General features: G+C 35.6%; 2 protein-coding genes across 3 annotated transcripts; one reads left to right on the top strand and one right to left on the bottom strand.

Moving 5' to 3' along the window:
- Window positions 1-9,507: 9,507 nt before the first annotated feature.
- Window positions 9,508-12,577, top strand: LOC147490562 (tubby-like F-box protein 8). Of its 2 annotated transcripts, none has more exons than XM_086566052.1 (5): window positions 9,508-9,760; window positions 10,223-10,679; window positions 10,795-10,882; window positions 11,328-11,460; window positions 11,600-12,577. In XM_086566052.1, exons 2-5 carry the CDS (start codon window positions 10,332-10,334, stop codon window positions 12,306-12,308), a joined length of 1,278 nt encoding a protein of 425 aa, XP_086422178.1. In that variant the 5' UTR covers window positions 9,508-9,760; window positions 10,223-10,331; the 3' UTR covers window positions 12,309-12,577. The 2 variants fall into 2 exon arrangements, with proteins under 2 accessions (XP_086422178.1, XP_086422179.1); XM_086566053.1 differs by having other exon boundaries at window positions 9,508-9,676.
- Window positions 12,578-13,673: 1,096 nt separating this feature from the next.
- Window positions 13,674-25,591, bottom strand: LOC147490563 (chaperone protein dnaJ GFA2, mitochondrial-like). The gene is made up of 19 exons (XM_086566054.1): window positions 25,454-25,591; window positions 24,949-25,120; window positions 24,791-24,863; window positions 24,642-24,710; window positions 24,345-24,436; window positions 23,946-24,029; window positions 23,638-23,676; window positions 22,816-22,923; window positions 21,186-21,230; window positions 20,996-21,083; window positions 20,826-20,890; window positions 20,663-20,737; window positions 19,948-20,020; window positions 17,795-17,886; window positions 17,609-17,680; window positions 15,372-15,428; window positions 14,550-14,598; window positions 14,210-14,276; window positions 13,674-14,109 (listed from the first exon to the last, which is right to left on the bottom strand). The coding sequence occupies exons 2-19, from the start codon at window positions 25,033-25,035 to the stop codon at window positions 14,007-14,009; spliced, it is 1,338 nt and encodes a 445-aa protein (XP_086422180.1). The 5' UTR covers window positions 25,036-25,120; window positions 25,454-25,591; the 3' UTR covers window positions 13,674-14,006.
- Between the last annotated feature and the right edge of the window lie 1,416 nt (window positions 25,592-27,007).

Below are 27,007 nucleotides of genomic sequence, written 5' to 3' on the forward strand. Positions count from 1 at the left end.
ACCAATTTATTCACAAAGAAGTCAATAGTAACTTAGTAAGTCTAATCTCAACCGATATTAGCAGATGAACCAAGGCCGGCTGACTGGTTGACTGCTGGTTGAGTACAAATTAACCAGCCTTATAGTCTAACAGTGCCATATGGTGAGAATTCTATTTGTGCCTCTTTCTAAGTTTTATAATAAGTTTGCCGGCATCAATATGTACGTGCAGCGCAGATTATAAAAACCAACACATTGTTCTTATCACCAGTCATCTGTTATATATCTTGAATAAAATTCAACTATTAACTTAGGACACTCATGTCGGAACACCAGGGATCATCTGTTTCAATTGTTGGGAGCAAGAATGTCATCGTGGATTCATACAAAGTAGAGAGTAAAAGTAGGGAGTTCTTCTCAATGCCTATGACTGAAGAGGAAATCAGATTGAGAAATGAACTTGCACTGGAAATAGAGAAGGAGCTAGAGCGCGAAATCATGGAAAAAATACTTATCCTCGTACATCGCCTTAGTGATCTCAAGGCCAAACAATCTGTTCATGAATTCAATAGTGACAATATAAATTCTTCTCCTCAGTGGGATGTTTTGTTGAGTGATGTTGTGAGGTTCAATATGTATAAGCAAGACAATGTCAATGGTTGTACAAAAGAAAAAAAGGGTCGGGGAATGCGTGAAAGTAATATGGGCTAAAGAGTATTATCCCAACTAGATGAGTCAATTAGGATTTCCTCCCTGCTATATGGGAAATTAGGGTCTCCCCAACAATATTATTTTTGTGTTTGCTTACCAAGTTAATATGTACATCTTCTTAATATCTTCTAAGGGCATCTCCAATGGAGAGTGTAAACCGTATAGAGTGAAAATTTTACACTCCAAATATCAAAAAACTCTTTCCAATGGGAGTATTATACCATAGATAATAGAGTATTAGTTGATAGAGAGGGTGGAAAATTTCCCCTCTCGCTATCAGCTAATAAAAAGCCCGAGCGACACTTGAACAGACGTCTGAGTAAAAACAAATTCGGACGTCACTCCAAGTGACGTCCCTATTTATTTCTAAAGTCACAATTTAAAATTTTTAAACTCGGACATCATTTCAAGTGACGTCCAAGTTTAAAATTGAATTTTTTTACACTTTTCTATTGAGAATAATAAAAAATGGATATTTATGGACTCTATAATAATTTATAATTAGAGTAGTAACATTGAAAAAATAATAAGAGTGGATATTTATGAACTCTATAATAATTTACAATTGGAATAATAAAATCCTAATGACACCTAAATAAGTATATGGAAGCATAGTACAAAATATCAAGATATGGGTATTTATCGATATTCAATTTCTGGATATGTATCGTGGATATATCTTCCTCTTTGGGGATATTTAACATTGTTTCACATGAAAATAGAAAATGGATATATCCAAAATATCAAAAAAAATATTATGGATATGGATATTGGTATATCATGATACATTATTTATATTTATTTGAAATATAATAGTAAAATTAAATAAAATTATTAGTGGACAAAATATTTATAAAATATCCCCAAATATAAAAATATTACCGTTAAAATATCACCGATATTTGGATATTTTTGAATAATCATTGATATTTATATATCTTTTTTTGAAATATGAATAGATATCTCCAAATATCGAGATATATCGGGATATTTTGTACTATGTATGAAAGTGTAATTTTACACCCCGTTGGAGATGCTATAAGGCAGACAAACAGTAGTAGTTGTGAAGTCTATGCTCGTTTTATCCTTCATGTTCAAAAAGTTGGCTAGACTGTCAAATCGAGTAGAGTGAGATGGCTACCAAATATTCAATGGAGTAATGCGCAATTATTGCACCCTCGGACTTAAAAAATTCACACCGCACCTCAAAGTATATAAAGACGGATGGGCTTAGCTGGACCATAGGCTGGGCTGAAGGCCCGGATCGGCCCGGGTACACACTAGTCTACAAAACTTACACAGGAAATCCATGTCATGAACTCCTAATCACTTCTTTTGAATAGTGTGGACTGTGGAACATTCCCTTCTCTCCATCATTCTTAAGCATGCCTGTGTCTAAACTCTAAAGTCACGCTCCCTTTAGATCTTTGTGTATTAAAATGAACACTTTTTTGGAACAAATGATATTTTGAGACACTGCTTGAATCTTTTTACCATAGTATAAGGAAAGCTAATAAAATGCAATTGCCATCTCCAGTTCTCCACTATACCATAATAAATCGTTGTTGTTGGTAACTTGGAATAACAAAAAAAAGAAAAGAATCATTATTACTGTCAGATTGATACTTAGTTTTGGTTTAAGAACTAGATTATCAGATTGTGGCCACGTACTGACCTGCTCCACCAGAGGAGCTTTGATTGCTACTGTAAGTTAGGAGCACAAAATCTAGTGCTTTCACTGCTTTGTTTGCTCCACGCCCAACTACCCATCAAAACTTTCACCCAGATTGAGTTCAAGTCATAGTTCAGAATCTCTAAATACTGAAACCCCCTATAAATGGAGGGGTGGGTTCTAGGGACGTATTATCTTGACAAGTAAACAAACTCAAAATCGTTAAGACATTTATAAATTTTGGATTAGACTAATTTTTTGTAGATATGATTTTCTAACTATTCTAAATATTGTCACAAATAATCAAAAAAATAAATAAATAAAATCAAATTTACCAAATGTAGTTAACAATTTATAAAATTTGGCTAATTGTAGACCGTTAATTTTCACTATTTTTTATACTATATTTGGTAAATTCAAGTTTGGAAATTTTTGATTTTTTTTATTATTTGTGACAATGTTTAAAATAGTTATGAGATTATATCTACAAAAAATTAGCCTAATCCAAAACTTATAATTGTCCTAACGATTTTGAGTTTGTTTACGTGTCAAGATAAAATATGTCCTTAAAACCCTTTCCTAAATGTATTGCCTATTCTTGTGAAATTTCATAATGTTTTTGTCTGCATTTGATAAAAAATTATGTTGTTAAAAATGGTGCAATCATATCAGGTTATGTACGATGGACTAGTTAAAAATGGTTGCAAATTGCAATTTACATCGGAGGCTGCAGTGGCTGCATAGCATAAGATCGCGATTAACTCATATTGTGACACACTGACACTACATCAATTAGTTGAATGTTAGGTAAAGGCTTCCTATCAAATGTACTGAATAATCTCAAAATCGAGTAACGAGGTCTTTACAAACAACAAACGTACATGTGCATGCCACATTATATTGCACTACATATGTAATTCAATTAGTAAAACATAAAGAAAATCTACTTGGAATCCCCGATAATCCTATAATTTTCCGCCAAACAGACATTTAAAAGTACAATTCCCTCGGAGAAGTTTCTAGATTTAACCTGTGACTCGTTAGTGCAAGTACAATTGGATATTTATTTGAAACCAATGAGAATGGCCGGAGAACATAAATCCACCCCAACAGCCATAAAAGCTATAGTCTGCAGGGGCGGATCTATGAATTGGTTATCTGGAGCTATATCCCCCCCAACTTTGCAAAAAAATAATATTTAGTGGTACTATTTATGAATTATACTCTTAAAAATATCAAAAATTAAATAGTAGTGGCAATTAAGACTAATAGCCCCCCTTGTGGAGAATCCTGCATCCGCCCTGTAGACGTGGCTACAATAGCAACATCAATGGAAAAGCTTGAATTAGGTGAGTGGAGTTAATGGAAAACCACTATAACAACCACTCCCTCTAGATTTATTTCACAAAAAATATTAAGAAATGTGATTTCTCAACTTCATTTATCCGTTCTTGTCAAACACTCAATCATCGACACTTTATTATCCACTTAAAAAATGACCATTGAAGTAATATTCACAACTCAATCTTTTGTACACATAATAACGCAATATTCTATCCAAGGTCGGATCATAATAAGTAGACGAACTCAGTTTTGCTGTCCCAAAAGATTGCTGCCCAGCTATCCAACCAATCCCGTGCAAGGATATTTGGACCGAAACATAATTTTTACTGGGTAATTTGTGTTGACGATTAAAATTTCCATGTTGTGAACATTTAATTCAAGTGTTAATGAATGAACATTTTCACGTACTCTAAAAACTTATGGGACAAACTTTTATATATTTTTCTTGTTGATTAGGGGGCCGAACTTAAACATGATGCAAATTTTGAGGGAAGAAGGGATGAAGTACTCTAAAGTGGAATAACGTAGTGTTGCTTTTGTGATCGATTTGTTTATGTTCTTTGAATTGATCTTGGAATGGTTAGAGGAAATTAAATGCCTTTTAATTTAGACACCATTATTCCAACCAAAGACTTGAATGATAATGCATGTTTTTCCATATATTTTCTTACTTCCATTTTGATGTCTAATAAGATAGGGTAGACAAAACTATAATAGCTAGCTACCAACCAGTTGATCCATAAGCGGTACATGCGTATAATTTGATCATCATTGAGGAGGAAGACACAGTTGGGACAGCAAAACCATTTTTCTGCTTTGGGCAATAACATTCAAATATTGCTGTTGGGATGTAGACATGCAACCATCTTAGTAAAGTCATCCTAAGTTGTCTTAGATTTCATCATGCATGTATGCATGCCCAAACATTTCCATAGGCCTTTATATATTCTTACTTCCATTTTAAGACACAGGGCATATTCTAGTATAGAAACATTTAAGAGCGTAGTTATTACTATGTTATAAACTATTAGGTAAACTATTTTCCTATTTCATGCTAGATCTGATGAATGTTTGATTGTCCTTCTACCACTACCTAGTACCTACGGTCCTAAAATGAATTTCTTAGAACCACCAGAAGAATTGGCTATTTATTTGGAGCAAAATTAAATCTATAAACGTACTTTAATTCTTCAGTAATTTAATTTTGGAATTGAATTTAAGCTTTACGCCAATAACCAATGGGCGATGTTGCAAATTTAAGTCCACAGATATTTCCCATTTTTTTTCCTCTGACTTGAATATATGAATATATAAACTCCTTAATCTAGCAGTTTCAAAGGAGCGGTAATTTTGAAAGGTTGAAAGACTTCAATTCCGATTTTGAGTATGAGAGGAAGCAAAATCAACCATTGACACCCTTCACCTTTGCCTAGAACCGTCTCTGTCTCTGTCAATCTACCTAACACATGAAATTTAAGTTAGCAACCAGACGACCAAGTGTGAATAATTTGACTCGTGAGGCTGCTTTTCGATTCTTTATATGCAAGATGCTAAGATGGTAGAATGCATGAGATAGTTCATAATATGTGATTTTAGACAAATTAAATTTCAAACAAACCTAGCTAAACACTAAAAAGATTATTACAGATTGACAAGCGATTGCTGTTTAAAATTTTAATCGAACATAGACGTACACATACGCGGACTTAAAAGACCATTGAACAAAATGCAAATACCAGTAAAATTTTGGACCCAGAGACCATGTCAGATATATTTATATTAACAATTGTGTCGACCGATTACAAACTTAACAAAGAAGAGTACTCAATAAAGAAACTATTGAAGCCTCTAAATAATTGTCGATGGGTCAATTGGTAACATATCGAACCTGATAATTGATCATTTGATCCTGATTACTGAAGAATAGGCAGATATAAAAAATTAGTATTATACAAGACACAGTACAGTAAAGTTCAACTTGGGTTTTTATTCCTAATTACAGGTATTGAGATTAAGTGAATCCAATGACTAAGAATCAACAATGTAGCTGAAGCGAAATCTATGGAGCGGATAATTGATATTTTTTTGACTGAAAGTGAGATAGTGAGCTGGGGAGTGGGGGCTCTACGGATCGCATCTCATGGCCTAATGGGTTGGCATAATGCATTTATAGAACTATAGGTTCCTCATATCTTGTAGCTGCAATGACTTTGTCCTTCCCAAAAAAAACACTATACTATAAAAAGATGGATAGGTGGTCCAAAATGAGCATCATCTTGTGAATTTTAAAGTTTAATGGGAATATGCATATCATGAATCCATGACATTATTTAATGTTCTTATGAAATAGTACATTAGTACAAGTACCTACCTGTAGTGACAACTAAGAACCATTTCCTAAAATTTAGAAGAGAAAAGCCTGGAACACACACCAAAAAGAATGATCTATATCTTTTCAGTTTGTGCACTCTCGTGATTAATGAACTTCGTGAGACTTTCCATAGGAGATTTCCTCTATATTATTCTTCAGGAAGAAGTGAGATTTAAGACATTTAAGTCATCATTTACCAATTCTTAGTTGTTTACGGAAAATAAAAAGGGCAGTTAACCAAACCAATTAACCATATATATATAAAAATAGTTAACCATGAAAATAATCTCAACGGGCTAAACAACCTTAAATTTAATGCAACACAACTCCTCCACACTTCCACAATCCGCAAATATCACCTTCCTACAATTACAAACCCTGTCACTTGGCTTACCTTCAAGCCATTGGACAATATTTTACTAATCAAAGCACCTGAACTTACAGACCTTAAAATCATCTGCTTCAGTCATACAGTGTATCTATTTTTGTCCTAACGCTAACAAATCAGTCAGTTATGTGCATGTTCCTGGGACAGAGGCACACATTAATACCAAACTTGATCGACGACTTGAAAACTTGATACTTTCACAGAAATCTGATGCCTTTTGAAGCTTTTGACACCTTCTACTTTAGGTCTTTAGGTGAATATTCTGTAAGGTCGGAAACAGAAAATTTGTCACAATTTCGAGTTACTAGGACTAAAATCGTGTGACCAACAGTTGATTTACAAGGTATGGGCCGTATGGCACATGGTATATTCGACGGTTTCTTATTCTATGACATTGAGAATTTGAAAGGAGACATAGTATTTATAAAATGATTTAAATTAATATTAATCAACCTCGAATCTATTATATTTATTTAATTAATCAGAGATCTTATGTGGAGAAATAAACAGGAAAGAACATGTTGTTTAAATTATGAAATTAATTTTTAAAACCGCATGTCAGTATTACAAACCGGATAAGGGTAACATGGTGAGAGCATGTTGCATGCCTGAGTCATTGTTTTTGCTGATCACATGAACTAATTAATACTCTTGGAGTTTATCACTTTCCGTAACACGAATATATTCCATGTAATTTTAGATTTGTAGTCCGGTTCCCTATAATCAGGTACAGAAATTGATCTATGTACCACACAAACACATCTCGTATCTCGGCGCACACACATACATTTCGGAGCACACATAGATATCGAGACACACATACATCTCGAATTCGGATCAACGGCGAGATAACACGGTTACAGAAATAATTTCTGTACTGGTTGTAGAGATCTCGAGTCCATTTTAGATTCAAAGAAGTCTTGGGAGACCTATTCAAAGTTTCAAATGAGGGCAGCCTGCAAAGACATTCGGAGTCAACTCGGGTGTATGGCTCTTTCTTGGTGGCTGAAGTGAGACTGAAAGGGAGTTGCAAAACAGTAGTAATTCTGATGGAATAAGAGGTATTTTAATCATGAGATAAGGTATGATAGATTAGAATAATATTGAAATTTCCCTTAAGTTAGCAAGTGGCATGCTATTCTAGTCATCAATCATGTATTATTGTAATGTTGTGCTTGATATTAAAACTTCATGGATGCAAAGTTGTAGTACAAGATCAAAACTAGATGTGTATGTCATCTTTCTCTTAATAATAATAGAAATGTTGATTTCAAAATATCAAATATCATGAAACGGAATTCATGATTGAGTCACATCTAAACAAAATTAGTATGGCATAAGAATTTTGTGTAATAAATGAACTCGACATGGTGATCAAGATCAGTAGTTAAGGAACAAGGTCATGCCCATCACATCTACAAACCAACTTATATCTTTTACAAAAACAAAAAACTTGGAAATAATGAGCACATGCCAATGGCAACTTCTTCTTTATAGAGTCTGGAAATGTATCATCATCGCCTTCAGCTCACCCTCATACAAAACTTTTACTGACGACTTCAACACCTACTTGTCGACACCCATGTTCACTGGGGCCCAAATTTGGCATGTTGGTCCACTAAGAACACGGGCCCATCAATCTTAAAGTCAAAATGAACTAGTAGTACCCACTACCGCATCACACGGAGTCATACAAAATACCGTGAAATTGAGAGTATTTCACGTGTCGATGTGCTAAAATGCCCGCGGGTGTAGGGGTGGAACTCGCCCGGGGGGTTGGGTCGGGTTGAATTCTAATCCGAGCCTAATCCGAGAGGTGTAGGGGTAGAACTCGAACGGGTTGGGTCGGGTTGAAATCTAATCCAAGCCTAACCCGAGGTGCAAATATTTCAATCCGATGGAACTCAGACGGGTTGGGTCGAGTTGAAATCTAATCCAAGCCTAACCCGAGATACAAATGTTTCAATTCGAGCCTGGGACCACACTCTAGTCGGTTTTTAAATTTTCAACGCAAACCCAACTAAAATTGATCGGGTTGGGTTGGGTTAGTCAAGTTTAATGTTAAACCGTATAGAACTGAACACATTTTCACTGTTAAATAAATAAATTAAGAGATAAATAACACTGAAATTCAATATTCTAACTAAATTAAAGGGATTTGATTATTTGAAAGAGACATTAACCTAATTGATTTAATTATTCTCTCTAAAATTGATGTTCTCAATTTTATTTTTGACAAGAATAAATCCTTAGAGCATTTTTAGGAGAGCTACCAAAAAAACACCAAAATTTTGAATAAAAAAAACACCAAACAACTTCAGGAGCAACATCAAATTTTTGACATCAAACTACGCGGTTTTGGGTTTTGAATAAACGCCCATCTTAAAAGCCCAAGCTCATGCGGTTTTTCAAAAACCGCACAATATATCGTACATCAATTTTCTTTTTTATTTTCTTTTCTAATCTCGTGCGCGGTTTTTGCAAAACCGTGTGATTGAAACCCACTTAAAAGCCCAAACCCATGCGGTGTTAGAAACACCACGCGATTTTTCCAAAACCGCGTGAGAGTTTGATACAACACCAAATCTGAAACTAAATATTGGCCGATTTGGTATTTGGTTTGGTTTTTTTTTGTGTTTTCATCAACATGTGACTCTCCTGAAATTGAAAAACACCAAATTGTTGGAAATTTGGTATTTGATACTAGGTTGGTATCACTCATAAATATGCTCTTATAAAAAAAACAATATAACAAAATATAAGAAATGAAATATATACATGCATATATGCAGACCGGCTAGAGCTTTTCGGTTATTTGATATTCTAACCCGAGTCCAATCCGAAATTGATTCGGGTTTTGATTTTAGAAGACCAACTCCGGACCACATATCTGAAATGTTAGCCCCCTACGCGGATGTAGTAAATATCGAGACTGTCTCCATCAAAAAAAAACTTGTAACGGAACGGCAAAAAGTCAAACAGCAGGTAATTTCTTGGTAGCATAGTTTTTGTCTCTATAAATAAATCAGAAATAAAACTCATAAAAAAAAAACATTAAAGTTTTTAAAGTAATCAAATATATAATTCATCAAGTGGATTTAATGTATGTTTGAGTTCCGTGTTAAAGAGAGCAGAGAGAGAAAAGTGTAGAAAGAAAAAGAAAGCAGATGAGCTCAGAAACCGTGTTCTAAGAGTCACCCTTAATTCAAAGGTAGTATAACCGTACTAGTTTCTCTCTCTCTCTCTGTGTCCATCTTCATTTTCATCCCTGGCCAAAAAAGAATCTCCATTTCAGGTACAGATCTCTGTTTTTTTACTTATTGTTGAGTGGGTCTTAATTTGACTTGTTTTTATGACATTTTGAGCTGAAATATGTGATAAATCAGTGTTTTTAGTGAAGATAATGAGGTGTTTGGTGTAAAGATTGGATTTTTCGAGTTTTTGAACTCGGGGGCGGTTTGTTTTCATGGATTTGTTTTCAGTTATTGCACTAGTTGTTCATGGGCCGAATATTAAGGCACTAGTTTAGTGGTCAGTGCTTAAACTTGCTAAAATGCGCAGTTAGTTATGGATAAAACATGGGTTACAGTTAGCTCATGTTGCAAAGTTGGTTTCTTTTCCTAATTTAAGTGTTTGGGTGATAGAAAAATAGTCCAGGGATTAAATCTGGAAAATTTAGACACTTTGGAGGCAGAAAAAAGTTTACTTTAGTTGTTGAAAATGGTTTTAATATGAATTAATTGTGTTTCTTTTGCAGTGAAATAAATGTCTATTTTTGAGGATCTGTAGAGAAAATTTGAGATATATTTATTCTGTGTTGTCTTGGGAAGAAATAATTATATCATTCATTCAGTTAGTGGGGTTAGATGTCATTCCGAAGCATAGTTCGTGATGTAAGAGATAGTTTTGGGAGTTTATCCAGAAGGAGTTTTGAGGTTAGGTTGTCTGGACATCATAGAGGGAAGTCACAGAGTTCAGTTCATGAGTTAAATGACCAACCATTGATAATACAACATAGTCGTTGGGCTAGTCTTCCTCCGGAACTACTACGTGATGTTATCAAGAGGTTGGAGGCAAGTGAGACGACGTGGCCTTCCCGCAAGCATGTTGTTGCTTGTGCTGCTGTATGCAGGTCTTGGAGGGAAATGTGCCAAGAAATTGTTAGAAGTCCGGAGTTTTGTGGGAAACTAACCTTCCCAGTTTCCTTGAAACAGGTGAGGTTTTTCAACTGTTGATGTTATTTGGAATTTGTTGCTCTAGAAGAAGATAGAAGTTCTGTGATAGTAAGAATGCTACATAACTAATTCTTGCTTTATCTGAATTATGCAGCCTGGGCCTCGTGATGGAACTATTCAATGCTTCATTAAGAGGGATAAATCTAATCTGACTTATCACCTTTTCCTCTGTCTTAGCCCTGGTAAGCTCTCGTAACTTTGGTTTGACCAGTTACTATAATCCATGTATATCATGTAAGGTGGGAGTCACATGTCTTGCCTAGTTGAATTTATTTCTTGTGAGGTGTGTGAAACTTGATCTATTGTTGAGGTTCATTTAATACTTATTTAACTCTTCTTCAGTTGATCTTTGATGTTTTGTGTTGGGCTAATGATTTTGCATATCTAGTGGTACGATGTATAGAGTAGCTCATTGTGACGTTTTAAAATTGAATTTATTGTGTCGTATGTACACCTTTTCACAACTATAATTACTGGTCAATATTGGTCGTGAGTCAATAAATCACTCAACTTATTAACATCCATATATATATATTCCTCCGAAGAAGCATGAAGCTGTCCGGTTTTTCATGTCTTTTGACTTAATTGGCAGCAAACAAGCTCAGATTCAGCCTTTTACTTTTACAGCTTTACTTGTTGAAAACGGGAAGTTTCTTCTCTCTGCAAAAAGGAACCGCAGAACAACTTGCACTGAATATGTGATCTCCATGCATGCTGATAACATTTCTAGATCAAGCAACACCTACATTGGAAAATTAAGGTAACCAAAGGAATAAGATGCCTCTAGCTACCGAATTCCTTCTTAAGTCCCGATGAATGTCTTTCCAATATTGTCATTGACAATGTTCCAAATCATTTTAAATCATACTCTGATAAAATTTGGCATGACACTGATACAGGTCAAATTTCCTTGGTACAAAATTCATCATCTACGACACTCAGCCTCCATACACAGGTGCTATGATCTCTCCACCCGGAAGGACAAGTCGTAGATTCTACTCCAAGAAAGTTTCACCAAAAGTCCCAACCGGCAGCTATAATATTGCCCAAGTTACATATGAGCTAAATGTTCTAGGAACACGTGGACCACGCAGGATGCACTGCACCATGCATTCCATTCCTGCATCAGCTATTGATGCCGGCGGTACTGTCCCAGGGCAGCCTGAGCTCCTTTCAAGGTCTCTTGAGGACTCGTTTAGGAGCATCTCCTTCTCAAAGTCAATTGACCAATCAGTGGAATTTAGTAGCTCTCGTTTCTCTGACATTGTCGGGTCTCGTGATGATGATGAAGAAGGCAAGGAGAGACCATTGGTTTTGAGGAACAAGGCCCCAAGGTGGCATGAACAGTTACAGTGCTGGTGCCTGAACTTCCGTGGACGGGTAACAGTTGCCTCTGTGAAAAATTTCCAGCTTATAGCTGCAACCCAGCCTGCCGCTGGTGCACCAACACCATCCCAGCCAGCACCCCCAGAACATGATAAGGTCATACTGCAATTTGGCAAGGTTGGGAAAGATATGTTCACTATGGATTATCGCTATCCTCTCTCTGCATTTCAGGCCTTTGCCATCTGCTTGAGTAGCTTTGACACTAAGTTGGCTTGTGAATAGAAAAAGGCTGATATTAATGTGCCGGTTATAAAACTTCGTTTTCTCAGTAGGATAGGAGATGAGATGAGATGAGATAGTGAGTGTTAATACATTCACCATCTGTAAACTTATTGTGACTGGTGCAGCATCAGGACAACTGCTCACTTTAGTCGGAGATCTAATTATTTGCGCCCCTGTTTTCTCTTAAAATTTGTTGTTGTTTGTCATATCATTAAAGTCAAACTTTCACGATACTCTTATAATTTTAAAATTTTCTTCTATTTTGCTTTTCGTGATGCTTTTATCTCTGAATTATGGGCAGTTTCATCTTTAAGTTGTCTTCTGACCGGATTCTCTAGTTGTCCACTTTTGAGTTTCGGAGTGCATAGATGTCAGCAAAATGGTTTATGATGTATCAGAGTGCTATGAGGCATTAATGTTTTACTGCCCTGAGTTAAATCCACCTTAGTATGTTTGATTGCATAGATGTCATTAAAATCGGATTTTCTTTAAACAATGTATGGAGTGCTATGAGGCATTAATGTTTTACTGCCCTGAGTTAAATCAATGAAATCTGTTTAGAATGCACAATGAAATCTGTTCGTTTGTTTGATCATATAAGGTCTGAAAAAGAAGATAAAGACGTAGTTCACCAACTTGTCTGGTTTGTTGTTAAGAACATTCATGGGAGATGGAAATCTGTCTATTGTTACTCGTTCCAGATGTTTAAAGATTTACAATTTAAGTTGTGAAGTCGACAGATTGACCGAGAATCCTAATAGAGAAGAAAGTATAAAGCACAGCCTTTACTTTACTGTTTAAGGTGGTTTAGAACCATGGTTGAAGCACCTCGACTGAATGCAGATGCAAGTCATGGAACGGGATACCACAGTTACAACCAATCTTAAGCTCATTGAATCAATGTTCATCAAACAGCTTACCTGTTCAAAATTGCTCTAAATAAATGCAAGCAAGGACAATCACAGCTGGAGATAAGCTGTTGCAATTATGGTGATGTTGGTTTCTTCTATCGTTTACAAGAGTAGAGCCAGCAAAGATCATTACCACTCGACTTTTAGTGTTAAGTTGGAGCTCCTTATCTCCTTGATCATGCATGTGTAACAGGTGAAAAGGTGCAACTTGAATTTGATCATGCAATGGGAAAAGGCATAACAGGCCTCCACTTCGTCACCAACATTATTTCTAGTCTTTAAACTCCCAAATCCTTCCACCTGATGAGCGGCAAGAGATGAACCCACTGCCTACCCGTATGGATGTGGAAGAGGATGCAGATCACTGCCAACCTATACACTCAATACACGCAACTTAAAATAGAAAGTAAAAACTACATCTTCATCAATCTTGACTCAACTTCTGAGACAAATCTTCTAGATCAGAGTTTTACCACCTTAAAAATTAGATTAAAATTGATTACAAAAGCACCGGTCTGTAATAAAACTATCAAGTTTGATCAAAGTTATTGCCTCGTTATGGAAATACACACGTATCCACTTTAAGGCAATTAATTGTAACAAATAGTTATGTACAACGTTAATTTCTGATTCCATAGTGCTCAGTCAATTTAACACCACTTGAGAGAAGGGCACCTAGATTTAATAATATGGTAGCACAGCGACAACCTAAACTTCACCTACAAAATTTTAATTGAAGATGTCCGGTTATAAATTGAAATTTTAAACCCTCTGAGATCTCTTTCATTTAGCCCGAAGCTCCAGCAGCAGCACCAGCCCCTTTATCATTTTCTATTTGCTCCTCCTTGGCAAACTCTTCGATTAACATTCGTTGTCTTTGAGTCAAATTTCTGGCAATAAAGCAGTTAATCAGAATTGTTTACAAGGATACAACAATACTGAGCTCAAAGACACAATCATAATGTTGCATTATCAACTGAGAGAGCTTACGTTGGCATGATGACATTGAAGTGAACATACTGATCCCCGTATGATGATTTGCTCCTAGTTTTGATTCCTGACAAAAAAGAAACCAATTTAAAAGGGTTATAGAAAATTAATTTACAGAGTAGAAACAATTTCTACGGTGCATTTACTGTGAGAAAACAGATTTAAACTCTCATGCCTCATCACATACTACTTATTTTGACCACATTCGAGGGTGCATTTACTGTGAGAAAACAATTCTTAACATCCCAGTAGCACAATCTATCTCAAACTATAAGGAAACGTTACAATAAAAGATTAGTGGAGGTTCCAAGGAAACACGACATTCAAGCAGCGTCCTCACCTTTTTTCTTCAGGACAACCTTCTGACCAGGCTGAGTACCAGCTCGAACCTGCAAGGCAGAACATAATTAATGGTTACGAGGATGACAGTAGAAACAGCAATGAAAGAAACAGTACCTCCCAACTAAAGCAAGCAAGCTGCAAACTTATTTGTAAAAGAATGCCAACAAAAGTATAGGGTCTGTTTGATTTGTGCGAGTTTTCGTGTCGAAAACTTCATTTCAATTGGTACATTGGGATTAGACTTGAATCCTTATTTTCTACAAATTTATCACCACTAAACTGCTCTAATTTGTGATTGTAATGGAAAGTTGCATATGTACAGCCAGTGGAAGAGGTAGGGTGGGATTAGAGATCTTGAGCAGGAAAAGCTCCCACTAAAATCAAAAGATGCGTGCACGAATAATTCCAACAAATCAAACACACTCAAGTTCTGCCAACTGATTTCAAATTTCCCAATACATCACTTAAGAGGCAAAGTAGTGGCAAAACCCACTAACCAATCAGGATATTAAGCTAAGATTGTTCCAACAAGAAGAGTATCAGCTGCTCAATAAACAATAGAATAGTTCAGTTTTATCCAAGTCTACAGGGCTTAAAATAATGTCTGGCTGGATCCAAACCTTCGATTAATTTAAATTTGGAATTTTGGACCAACTAAATTCCAGTTCAACATTGAACCTAAAGTCACTTACTTTTTTTTTTTTAATATATATTTTCCTTTCAAAGTTAACAACCGTAAGAGTTTAAAAACATACAAAAACAACAACAACAACGGAAAATAAATTAAAAAAATCAAAATAGAGAAGAACTTCAAGCAAACCTTAACAACAACGTCTCCAGTAAGAGTTGGAACTTGAATGGTTCCCCCAAGAATTGCCTGAAACAAATAATATATAAAAAATTAAAAACAATTAAAATTAAACAATTTTACTTGGTAAAGAGCTTTAGAAATTGGCTACTTTCAGAAAAGGGACAACCTAAAGCAATAACTAGAAAAGGGATGCATAGATAGAAATGCAAATGCTGAAATTTGGTTATATGCTAGTATTTGATTGTACTTTCCTCTGGTTTCAATTTTATTTCTGCTTATATATGTCCCTGCTAACCTGTCTCACCATTAGGGGTGTCCACGGTTCGGTTCAGTCCGGTTCTAGGTAAAACTGTGATCCGAACTGAAGTAATCAGTTTCCAACATTTAAAACCGAAACCAAACCGTCCACTTATGAAAACCGGTTTTAAACCGAGTAGAAATTTCAGGTCGGTTCGGTTCTAAATTTCGGTTCTGAAATATCCTATCAATGTTATGTTACAACTACATGGGCCTCGAAAAACAAGCCCATCTGACGTCCACTTTAGACAAGTCTTAGACTGTAACGTTAAATGAGAAACAAGGCCCTCAATTTTTATAACTACTTACTGTTATAGTGTTGTCTTTTTTGACAATGTGGAACTAAAGTGAACCTGAGCTCGCCTTTGAAGTTTATGAGTGTTTCACACTTGCTGGAAGTGTCAACTCACATCTAGTACTTCATAATTCAATTATCTCTTTATCTTCTTCATACATCAATCCAACATTCATTCAATTGTAATCATTGTAATTGAACTAACTTATTAACCAACCCCATTTCTAACATAGTTTCTATTGTTTCTTTCTTCCACCTCCAATTTCAATTACATACACAATTTTATTGTTAACACTTTGGGTGATAGGTCTTGTATGAGTTTGGGTTTTGCTCCATTTGATTCAATTCCATTAACCAAGTGGTAATTTGATGGTGATGAGGAAAAAAAATATCACATGCATTGAAGGAGAAACCCCAAAAAACCAAAGCTTCAATTGTAGAACCCATTGATTGGCACATCATTTCTAGCAAAAGTAGACACAACTATTGCCTAAAGAAATGAACTAATAGTGTGACCTTGAGAGCTACTGAGCTTCATAATGAGAATATTGAGGGTCTACATTTGTTTTGAAAGGTTATAGCAACTTTGAGAGAATGTGTTTGTCTTGGTTCAAGTCCTAACAAAACTTCACTGGCAGATGATAGAGATGGAACTTTAGTCCCACATGGGAGACATGAATCCATCAGAGAATAAAGTCTCAATAAATGTATCGATTCAAGCCATCTTGAAAGGGTTGTTACGTGCTAGACTATGAAATTGGTTAACCAACTATTCAATACAGGCTATAAATGGTAAAATATGTTTAATATATATTCGGTTCGGTTTAAGTCGGTTAACCGAGTCTACAAACCGTAACTGATCCGAAGTCAGCCGGTTTTCATTTTGACAAACCGATAACCGAACAAGCAGGTTTGGTGCGGTTCGGTTTTTCAGTTTTTGTGAACAGCCCTACTCACCATACATGCTTTTCCCAGTGTAGTGAATAATCACAAAAGACAGGGAGCAGGGATGATCTAAAGACCCAGGTCAAGGATATGAACACCTAATAGTAAACACATTCTAAACTCATATAAATTGCTTGGGTAATTCTGAATCCAAATCTCACACAATTCCAGTCCATGCTCTAATGTGTTTATTATGACATACCTTTCCTTGTTATAAAAGTGTAACCCAAGTAACCAGACCAACCAGGTGTAACCAAACCAATAAAACTCACGTTCACTGCAAGAGCTCAGCCCGAGTCTTAAAGAACTCCAGGTCATGTGCAACTCTAAGGCTAGGTGCAGGTTGACCCCTCAACTATCCACGTTAACACCCCCACCAAACACACAAAGTAACCTGACCAACCTGGTGTAACAGAACCAACCCTATTCACATTCCCAGGTTGTCCACTCAACTATCCACGTTGAACACCCCCCCCCCCCCACACACACACACACACACAAAAATAAAAATAATAAATAAATAAATATAACTGCCTGTTTGAAATATATCCTAGTCGGGTCAATGCGGGGAATTCATTACGAAACCCCCCAGTCATGCCCATTTCCTTATAAAGCACACCTGAGTGTTCCAGAACAACGGACAGAAAACCAGGGATGGGGTCCTGATATAACAAAATGAGGTTATAGTGATTGAGAATTAGTGAATTACTTGTGTCACACTCAAAACAGCATCAACATGTATGTCAGCTCCTTCTCTTCGAAAGACTGGATCTTCCTTAACCTGCAAAAGTTAATGAAGCCAAATTTCAAGTAAACAATAACAAGTATACCAGCAGAAAACATGCAAGAGGAAAAAAATAAAAATAAAAATAAATAAAAAGTCGGGAGATTATACTCTGATAGTAACATAAAGATCACCAGGATGGTTGCCCTCAGGATCTGTCCCGCCACTTCTGAAGATCTTAAGAGTTTCATTATCATCAATCCCTGCACACATTAAAAAATTCTAACGAGCTGAGCAACATCACTAAAAATAAGAACCACATGAGATGTGAAATATCAATTTGAAATGTATGCTAGGGACAGATCATTTGTGAAATAGATTCTCCTGACCCTAACCCCTATATTCATTCTTGGAAAGCCACACAATCCAAAACAAGCAGTACACATTGGAAACCTGGCAATCGCCCCATAAAACATACAGTAGAACCTCGATAAGAGATTACCCTTGGGACCAAGAAAAATCCATTAATTAAATGCGGGGTTTTAATTAATCGGTCAATTAAAAATATTAATTAATCGATAAAGATTTTTTTTTTTTGGCAAACCTATTTTAAATGAGATCAGTAACTCTTTGATGTTGGCAGGGTTCGAGCCCCAGACCTCTGGTATCATCACCCAAAGGTTTTACCAACTTTACTAGTTGGCACCTGCAACAATATAGTTATTAATTTTTTTCAAGTATTTTTTGGCTTATAATAATCACTTATAATATGTATATTTTTTTTTGGATAAATTATGTGCGATATATAAGGTGCTAATGATCATATGCTATCACCAAGGCCCAAGATCAGGTCAGAAGGCATAGTCCTTGACATATACTGTTTTATTGATTTAAAAAATGTTCAATTATGTATATGCTAGGAAATATGTATAGATCTGAGTGATATTATATGATCCTTACATATCATAATAGAGTATTTAATCAACCTCTATTGATCAAACTAGCCTATTCTACAACTTACAACACTGCATGTCATGTATTGGTCTCATATATATACTTATTATTAATTCATGTAATAAGTGGGGCACATAGAACTCTACAGGGAACCTTTTGAAACCTATTATCTTACATTGGCCCAAGCAAAATCTATTATCTATTATTAAGCAAACCTAGTATCAAATTAGCAAGGTCATATTGTATTTCTTGCTTTGGTCGAGCTAACTTTATAGAATCCAGAACATGTAAATTCTCCTTGTCCTAGAAGCCACAACACACTATTTCATCGGATTTTTGTGAACTTCCATCATATTCTCCCTTATATGAGTTCAATTTTCCACCAAATTCACTCTCAAGAAAAGATTCACGTCTATTTTTCAATTGATTTTAATTCACATATAGTTACTTCCTTTTTTAAAAAATGTTTTGCTATAATTTACAAGTAAGACCTGACTGGATATCGATAGGTATTTCCCATTCTTTACAATTGAAAAAGCTTTTCCACGAAGGGGGAAATCTACATTGAAAAAAAGAGCAGTTAATAGTACTAGTATACAGGAAACGGTGGGCCGAATGAACTAGAAAGCGGAGGCAGAGGTGGAGGTGGAGAAGGAAGAAGTGGGTGAGGTCTTGAGGAAGAAGGATGGAGGGGGCATTGAGCGATTTTTTTTTTTTTTTTTTTTTTGGGATGGGTAGTAAAAGACAAGGGCAGACGGACAAGTGCTTTTTGGAGTGCCTAGCGCAAAAAATAACGTCGTTCAGGACTAACAAGGACAAACCACTGAAATAATTTTCCCTATACTCAATACACAATCTAGACCACCTGTAAATTGATGCTTGGGGGAATTACCGGTAACAGAGATTACCTATGTGCCAATAGTGCTTACAACAACTATGAAAACAAGCCCTAACTTATCTTCAGATATAATGGGGAAAGTAAGAACCAACAAAGGAAACAGTGAACTGATCCACAACAATAATATAATTAAACAAAAGTAAATATACAAAAGTACGACAAATAGAACAAATATATCCAATAAATTACACAACGGGAAAAGCCTCAGCCAAAAGATGCCAGAGAAGGAAATAAAACAATATATACCTACTTCAGATATAAAATAGAGAGCGGAATAGATTAAAATTCAGCACAAAGTCACAAACTCTACAAAGAATGTGAGATATATGAACATCACAGAAAGAAATGAGTGGGACGTTGCTAAGTTTCTCCAGTATAAAGGTCAACCGGCCTTGTTTGACTGCAAGTCTACAACTACAAGCCAGAGTAAAAGACAGGCCACTATTTAGATGAAAAAGGAAATAGCACACACCCGGCATGACATCTATCTTGACCGTCTTTGATCCTTTCACAACACGCCGTCCTCCGCATGACCTGCAGAAGCTCTGTACATAAACCATACAAATTAAAACCCCCATATGAAATAACCACACTGGAATAACTTCATTAATCTGGGAATAATTTAGCTGCTGCACTGAAACAACGACCATCTATTCGCTGAGAAAACCCATAGAAAGCAGCTGAATAAAAAAAATTCATAACAGCAGTTTCCTCCTCCCCCACTCTCTTGCTCTTTCTGTTATTTTTAGAGCGTTTTTTTTTTTTTTTGGGGGGGGGGGGTGTCAATTCAGAGAACCCTGACACTACCACACAAAAACGAAGTGTGATTAAAGCAAGAGCGAAAAAACACACGCATGGCTACTGAAAACGCTAAATATTGGAGCCTATAAGGAAAAGCTACAGCATAAACAGCTGCGACCACTTTAACCATGTGTAGCACTCACCCCGAAATTTAATAAACATTGTTGCATTGAAACATACCACTACGTTTATGTGACAATAATATACTGTTTAGTAAAACGCACATGGCATGCACATTATTAACATTCCACTAAAGATTATCATCACATTGAGATAGTAGTACCATAAACATGTGAATAGATATACATTTACTATAAACAGAATATAGATATCTTCATGCTGAATTCAAAACGAAAAGATACAGAAACAATTGAAAAGGTTAATACCGTCACAGTCTTCCCAGTTCCTCCACATGTTGGGCATGTTGACTGTATCCTAAATGGCCCCTTCTGCATATACATCTGCAACATAGTACATTGCCAATCTAATAACTACGAATTCCGAAAAGTGAATCTAGACAAACAAAAAGTTGTTTCCAAGGGCACCAACCATTCCAGATCCTCTGCAAGGCTTACAAGTTTCAGGTCTGGTTCCAGGAGGAACCCCTGTCCCACCTGAAAAAATGGTACATAGATTTTGAGACCATTACCAAGTAAACAGGTCAGTAAGATTCAGCTAACTTAAATGTGAACTGGGCGACTTTCAGAATGTCATCATACCACACGTTTCACAAGTTACAGAAGTTTGAAATGTCACAGTTTTGGAGCACCCCTGAACAGCTTCCATGAAGGATAGTTCAAGAGAAATCTACACACAGAGAAGTGAAAAAGGGTTATTAATGACTTCTATGGAGATACAAAAAAGAGAGTCCCTAATTTAGTCCATAGATAGGGCAAAAAAAAAAAAAACCTTGACATCTGGCGCTACTTTGGTTCCGAATATGCCATTGAAGATCTGTATTTCATAGAACAAAGTGTCACATCATTCAGGTATAGAGTTACTAATTAGAGGAATCCATTGTAGTAACAGTGATTGTATAGGTGGTGCAAATATTAATATTAAAACCACGTACCATCTTTGGCAAATTTCAAGGATATGGGATAAAAAAAAAAGGGTCATTAAGTATGAGTTGAAGTAAAATGGAACCAGACAAGCCATCTGGATAAAGACACCACTTCATTTTTATTCTGTTTACTAAAGTAATATTTTATGAATTAAGAAGAACTAGCCCCTACTATGATGAAATTTAAGCAAAGATATAAGTAGTCTCCAGAGTCCGATCGAGCTATGGGTTCTCATTTTTAAATATAGCAGACAATGGAACTCCAAGAGCATGTGTATGGAGTATGGACAATAACCAAAGAAAGAGTCACATCTGGTTGAGTAAAACGTAATCTATTGGTGGTATATTAAAATTGTAAGGTTGACCAAGTAGCTAGCAGTGATGTATTTCAACACATCTAACCGTCATTCAGATTTATACTCTGATAAAAATTCAGATTTCAATAGAAGTTAATCAATAAAACAGCTAACTGAAATCATTTGAAAAGAGGCAGGTCAACAATTCGAAAGAAAATTACCACAAAACCCTAAAAATAAATTTATGTCCACTTTTATACTTGCCCACACAAAAACAGTTAGTATGTGAGATTTCACTAAGTGCAACCTTGGACCTAATTTCTTCCACCAAAATAAAATAAAAAAAGTAAGGGGCCGTTTGGCAACTATGGAAAAACCAAAAGCTATCAAGCTAAAAAGTCTTTTCTTGATTTTTTTTATTTTTTTTACTTAATGTAAAGCATAAGCTCGTTTGGCAAATCACAATTTTTTAAAGCTAAAAAGAAAAAACTAAAAAGCCAAGTTAAAAGTTAGTTTTTGCATAAACAATTTAAATGTAACATTAGGAAATAATGAAATCAGCAAACGGATAAGTAATAAACTAATTATATTATATATTCTCAACTTAGGTTCAGAGAAGTTTATGTGCGTAGTGGAATAAAGTTCTTTGTTTCTCATCGTGTACCGAGTATCGAACCTCCCTACTGCCCTTTTAAAAAAATTACTACTAAAAGCGAAAAAGAAAAAGAAAATGTCATTCTTCAAACTCGAATCTGAGACCTGGTTAGGCAGAACGGCTGGTGGGAACCAGGACGACCAAAGGACTTGAGCACATGAAAATGCACAAGAAAAAATTACAGAGCCCCCTAGAATAATACCAAACAAGCTTTTGGCTTTTATTATCCAAGAAAACCACAAGTGGCTTTTAGACATGTTGACAAACACCCCTAAGCATCCTTTAGACTATTCATTTTCCTATTTATACTAGAAAAATATGTGTTTCTTGAACAAACATTCATCCTTCTCCATCTTGCAAGAACTTACACAGCCAACTGGCGAAATTAAGAGCCTCAAAGCGTGAAGACATAACTTGAAAACAACAACACAATAATGTTCCCATAGTTACAAAAGTTTCACTCTCCGGATTTTATTATGAAAAAACAGCAGAATGAAAAAACAAATAATAAGAAGAGTAATTTACATCACCCATATCACCACGACTGAAGATATCAAAGGGGTTGAAGCCTCCATCAAATCCACCAGGGTCACCGCCTCCAGAATCAGCTCGCTCAAAAGCATCATGACCAAGCTTTACTCCAAAAAAAAATGCATAAAACAATACATTTAGTCAGCGAGAGCAAATCAACTCAGCAATAGCCAATAGGAATAAGCATAAAAATATGGATGGATCACAAGCAGTGCAGGCCTTTTACAATCATTAAAAACAGTAAGACCCAAGTCCATACTCATGGGTAAGAACAACATCCACTGCATATACTGGGGACATATTATACCACTAGTTTTGAGCACGAGGCTATGCCACAATTAATTTGTACAGACCGATTTTATCATAAAGAAATAAAAAAAATGCTTAATACTTTTTTGCCCCTATAATATACTAATTATTAGAATGATATAAACACAATTATCATGTAATTTAAGATGCAAAATAGGGGCATAATCGTCCAAATATCTTGTATTGATGGAGACAACTCAATCAAGAAGTTGTACGCCATTAATAAAATAAGTTTCATCTTTATGGTAAATTACACTTTAGCCCCTAAAATATAATAACTATTACAATTGTATTTAGCAGACTCTTATGTAATTTAAGATGGAAACTGGGGACAAAAGCGTCCGAAGTGGTGTGAACGGATTTGCCACGCCCAAATGGCTCAAACCCCTACGCCGCATTATAGGGTAGAATAGATATTTCATTTCCGTCAGTCAATAACATCATTATTAATCCATTCATTTGTTTAACAATTTGATGGAACTGACCAAAAAAAAAGTAAGTGAGTACCTGATCATACGTAGCTCGCTTCTCATCATTTTTCAAAACCTACAAGAGCACATAAGAAACACTAATTAGACAACAACAAAAAAAAGGTTTACCCGCACAACAAAAACAACACGAGCTTTGTAGTTAGATACAAGTAGAAAGCAAAACCAATGTAAAGTTTAATGGCATGTCACATGCACGAATTAATAACTGCTCTCTCTATAATGAACAATTTAAAATTTGGAAATTTCGTTGCTATATGAAGTTAAATGAATGCAGTGGCATAAGAATACACAAATTATTACGCGTTATCAATTATACATTTATACCTCATAAGCCTTTTGAACTTCTTGGAACTTTTTTTCAGCAGCAGCTTTGTCCTCGTTTACATCCGGATGCAGCTTCTTTGCAAGCTACCAAAAGCATAGACATAGGTAAGAAATATAAAAGAAGAATACAATGTAGTACAAGCAAATGTGATCAAAGAATTGTAATCAAGTTGCTATCAAAGTGCCAAACTGTCCAGCAAAACCCAGAGAATGTTTTTCAATGTGTATACACATGTACAGAGCTGACAACCTATTTCATATTGTGAGACCACCTCTGGCACTTTAATCAACAAAAAGTAATAATAATAAATAAATAAAAACAAACAACAACAATAACAACAACTAAAAGAACAAATAACAGAAGACATGTTATCAAATATTTTGAAGGGGAAACCTTACCCCATAATAAGCTTTTTTTAATTCAGCTGGATCAGCATCCTTGCTAACTCCAAGTACATCATAATAGTCTCTAGCCGCCATAAACTTCGATCCTACAGTATGTGAATTCAGAGAAACCTTTAAGCAGATATGTACAATGAAAAAAGAAAAGTGAAATATAAGAAGGAATAAAATATTGGAGAGCAATGGTTCTTACTGCAAAATATAAGTTTTGCAGATAAATATATGGAAGGAAATTCTCGACCTTGAGACAGCTAACAGACACAAAAAAAAAAAAAAAAGGACTTTTCGCCATACCTGTTGCATGAAAAAACCTTGCCACCCCCAAACTGCCATATAAACCTCCATCCAGCAGCCTTTGTTTAACTGTGGTAAACAAAGCAGAAGAACAATCAATCCCAGTAATGAGAATTTATTAGTTAAACGGAGTATAGAGTAAAACTCACCATTCAAATATTCAGGTATTCGAGGCGAATTGTTAACCCCCGAAAAGAATCCACAATGCAATGCATTATCTAGCTGTAGTATTTAAAGGGACAGTCAACCAACCAAAGTAGACTAAACAGGGATAAAAATAGGACGGGGGAATAATACAAAAACTTACAGTGTAGGGGGCATTTTTCCAAAGACGGGAGCTAAAAGACCTTCGAGATAAAAAGTAAACGAGCTTAGCACCACTAGACCGCACCATTTGTTTTCGTGTTCTTAAACAAATTTGAGTCTCAACAAAGAGTTCAATTTGAGCTACAGTGTCATGACCAACAACAGATTTTAACCTGCAATCCAAATAACAAAAACATACAAATTCAATGTTTCCTACTTAAAGCACAAAAACTTATAAACAGTGTTTCAACAACCCTAATGTGAACATTAGCCATAAACTTTTATCTAAATAAAAAACCATTCTTTATACATTTTAACACTTGGGAAAAGTATTTAAACAACTTATTTGATTGGAACAACATCAAAGAACTAACTAATCAAGTTATTTACTACTTAAACACTCCAAAAATTAAAACTTTTGACACCAAAAGCTGAAAATGAAACACAAGAGTTTATATATACAAATAAACAGTAAATGAAAAGAAAAAGAGGTGTGAGAAAATTACAAGTGATGAATGGCGTCGTTGCTCCGATGGAGAAAATGGATGAGTGGAGGCGTGTGGTGAGAGGAGGTAATTTTTTTTGTTTTTGTTTTTGTTTTTGTGAAGGTTTAAGGAGATGGCGTGAGATGGTTCTAGAATTCCAGAAACTTAGGAAGAGTATAATTACACCCGAGGGGGGTACAAATTAGTGGAGATTTGGAGGCCCGCGTCACTTTTTTTTTTTAGCAACGCAATTTTTAACTCCATCACTGGCTAGGGGTGGGCAATGGGTCGGGTCGGGCTAGCCCGGCCCGAAACATTTAAAGCCTTTCAGTTATTAGGGCCGGGCTAAAGTCCCCATAGGGCCGGGTCATAAGTCTAAATTTCAAGCCCTGACCCTACCCTAAGCCCTCTTTAACAGTTTAGGGGCGGGATTCGGTAGGCCTATATATTTTCTTCTTTTCTTCGTGATCATTTTTAAAACTCATTTATATTACAAAAAAAAAAAAAAAAAATTCAAAGATTTGCAAACTCAAAGTCCACCACTTTGAAATTTGAGTAACAACCAATCTAGTAATAATTTGATAAGTCCAACAATTTAAAATGATATCCACAATCTAATAAAAAGAAATACGTAGAGACTCGTATTTATATTTCAAAATTACGGTTAAAATGCACAAGACACATTTTAGAATGAGTTTTCACTGACATAAATCCATTATTTCTTGTACTCAAATCTCACCAAAATTACATTTAACATTGAAAAACACAAAGACAAATCTATCTAATAAAAAGCAGTGGTGTGGAGCCCACAGAGACTCCATCCAATGGTTGCCATTGTTTTTTCTAAGTTGTGACATGGCAGATCTAAGTGTTTGGAGAGTTTGTGTAATTTTGTTAAGTGTAATCAATACTTATGGGATCTATCCAAAAATCAACTAAAAGTCAACAATTGCATTTCGACTTATAAATTGTTGGCAAATTAGCCCATAAACTGATTAAGCGCTTCAAATTGATTTGGGTTTATAGATAATGGGTAATTGGGATGGCCTGCGGTCGTATTTATAAATTGAGTTGTTTCAATCGGGTCTTGTGCGAATATTTTACGCCTAAGATGTGTATGCGCCTTGCGGCCGAAGCGATGAGTTGTTAGTAATGTCGCAGCGGTAGCGTCGAGGTCTCTGGGTCAGAGGGCGCACGCATACCCTAGTAAGAGTATAAAATGAGTTTTTTCTGACGTCAACCTATTTTTCATTATGCTAGTGCCCAGTGCTCATTATTGTTCTTGGCGACTAAGTTAGACGGGGAGTTGTGAGGTGTACGTGAGTTGTGAGATAGAAACAATTAGGTTTACAAGTTTTTATGATATAAGACAAGTTATTAGAAATACCCATACGGTAAGTGATAAATTATAAAGGACAGTGTTATTTTAATTAAAAATATGTAACAAGAAGTTGGATAGTTTTAGTTGTGTATTTTATAGTGAAATTATAGCTAGGGCTTGGTTAGGGCTTAGTTAGGAATTAGGGCCTATATTTGAGAACCTTACTCCACGACCTTGCCCTTAGAAGGCATTAG

Source organism: Coptis chinensis, chromosome 6, assembly GCF_015680905.1.
Source record: "Coptis chinensis isolate HL-2020 chromosome 6, ASM1568090v1, whole genome shotgun sequence".
NCBI lineage: Eukaryota > Viridiplantae > Streptophyta > Magnoliopsida > Ranunculales > Ranunculaceae > Coptis > Coptis chinensis.

What these genes read in the sequence shown, in the direction of transcription:
- LOC147490562 (XM_086566052.1), top strand. Translation starts at nt 10,332, where the DNA reads ATGTCATTCCGAAGCATAGTTCGTGATGTAAGAGATAGTTTTGGGAGT. An exon ending in TCCCAGTTTCCTTGAAACAG is followed by an intron (nt 10,680 to 10,794) that starts GTGAGGTTTTTC and finishes TGAATTATGCAG; the next exon opens with CCTGGGCCTCGTGATGGAAC. An exon ending in ACCTACATTGGAAAATTAAG is followed by an intron (nt 11,461 to 11,599) that starts GTAACCAAAGGA and finishes ACACTGATACAG; the next exon opens with GTCAAATTTCCTTGGTACAA.
- LOC147490563 (XM_086566054.1), bottom strand. Translation starts at nt 25,035, where the DNA reads ATGGTGCGGTCTAGTGGTGCTAAGCTCGTTTACTTTTTATCTCGAAGG. An exon ending in AAGTTCAAAAGGCTTATGAG is followed by an intron (nt 23,677 to 23,945) that starts GTATAAATGTAT and finishes GTGCTCTTGTAG; the next exon opens with GTTTTGAAAAATGATGAGAA. An exon ending in CAAGATAGATGTCATGCCGG is followed by an intron (nt 17,887 to 19,947) that starts GTGTGTGCTATT and finishes TAATGTGTGCAG; the next exon opens with GGATTGATGATAATGAAACT.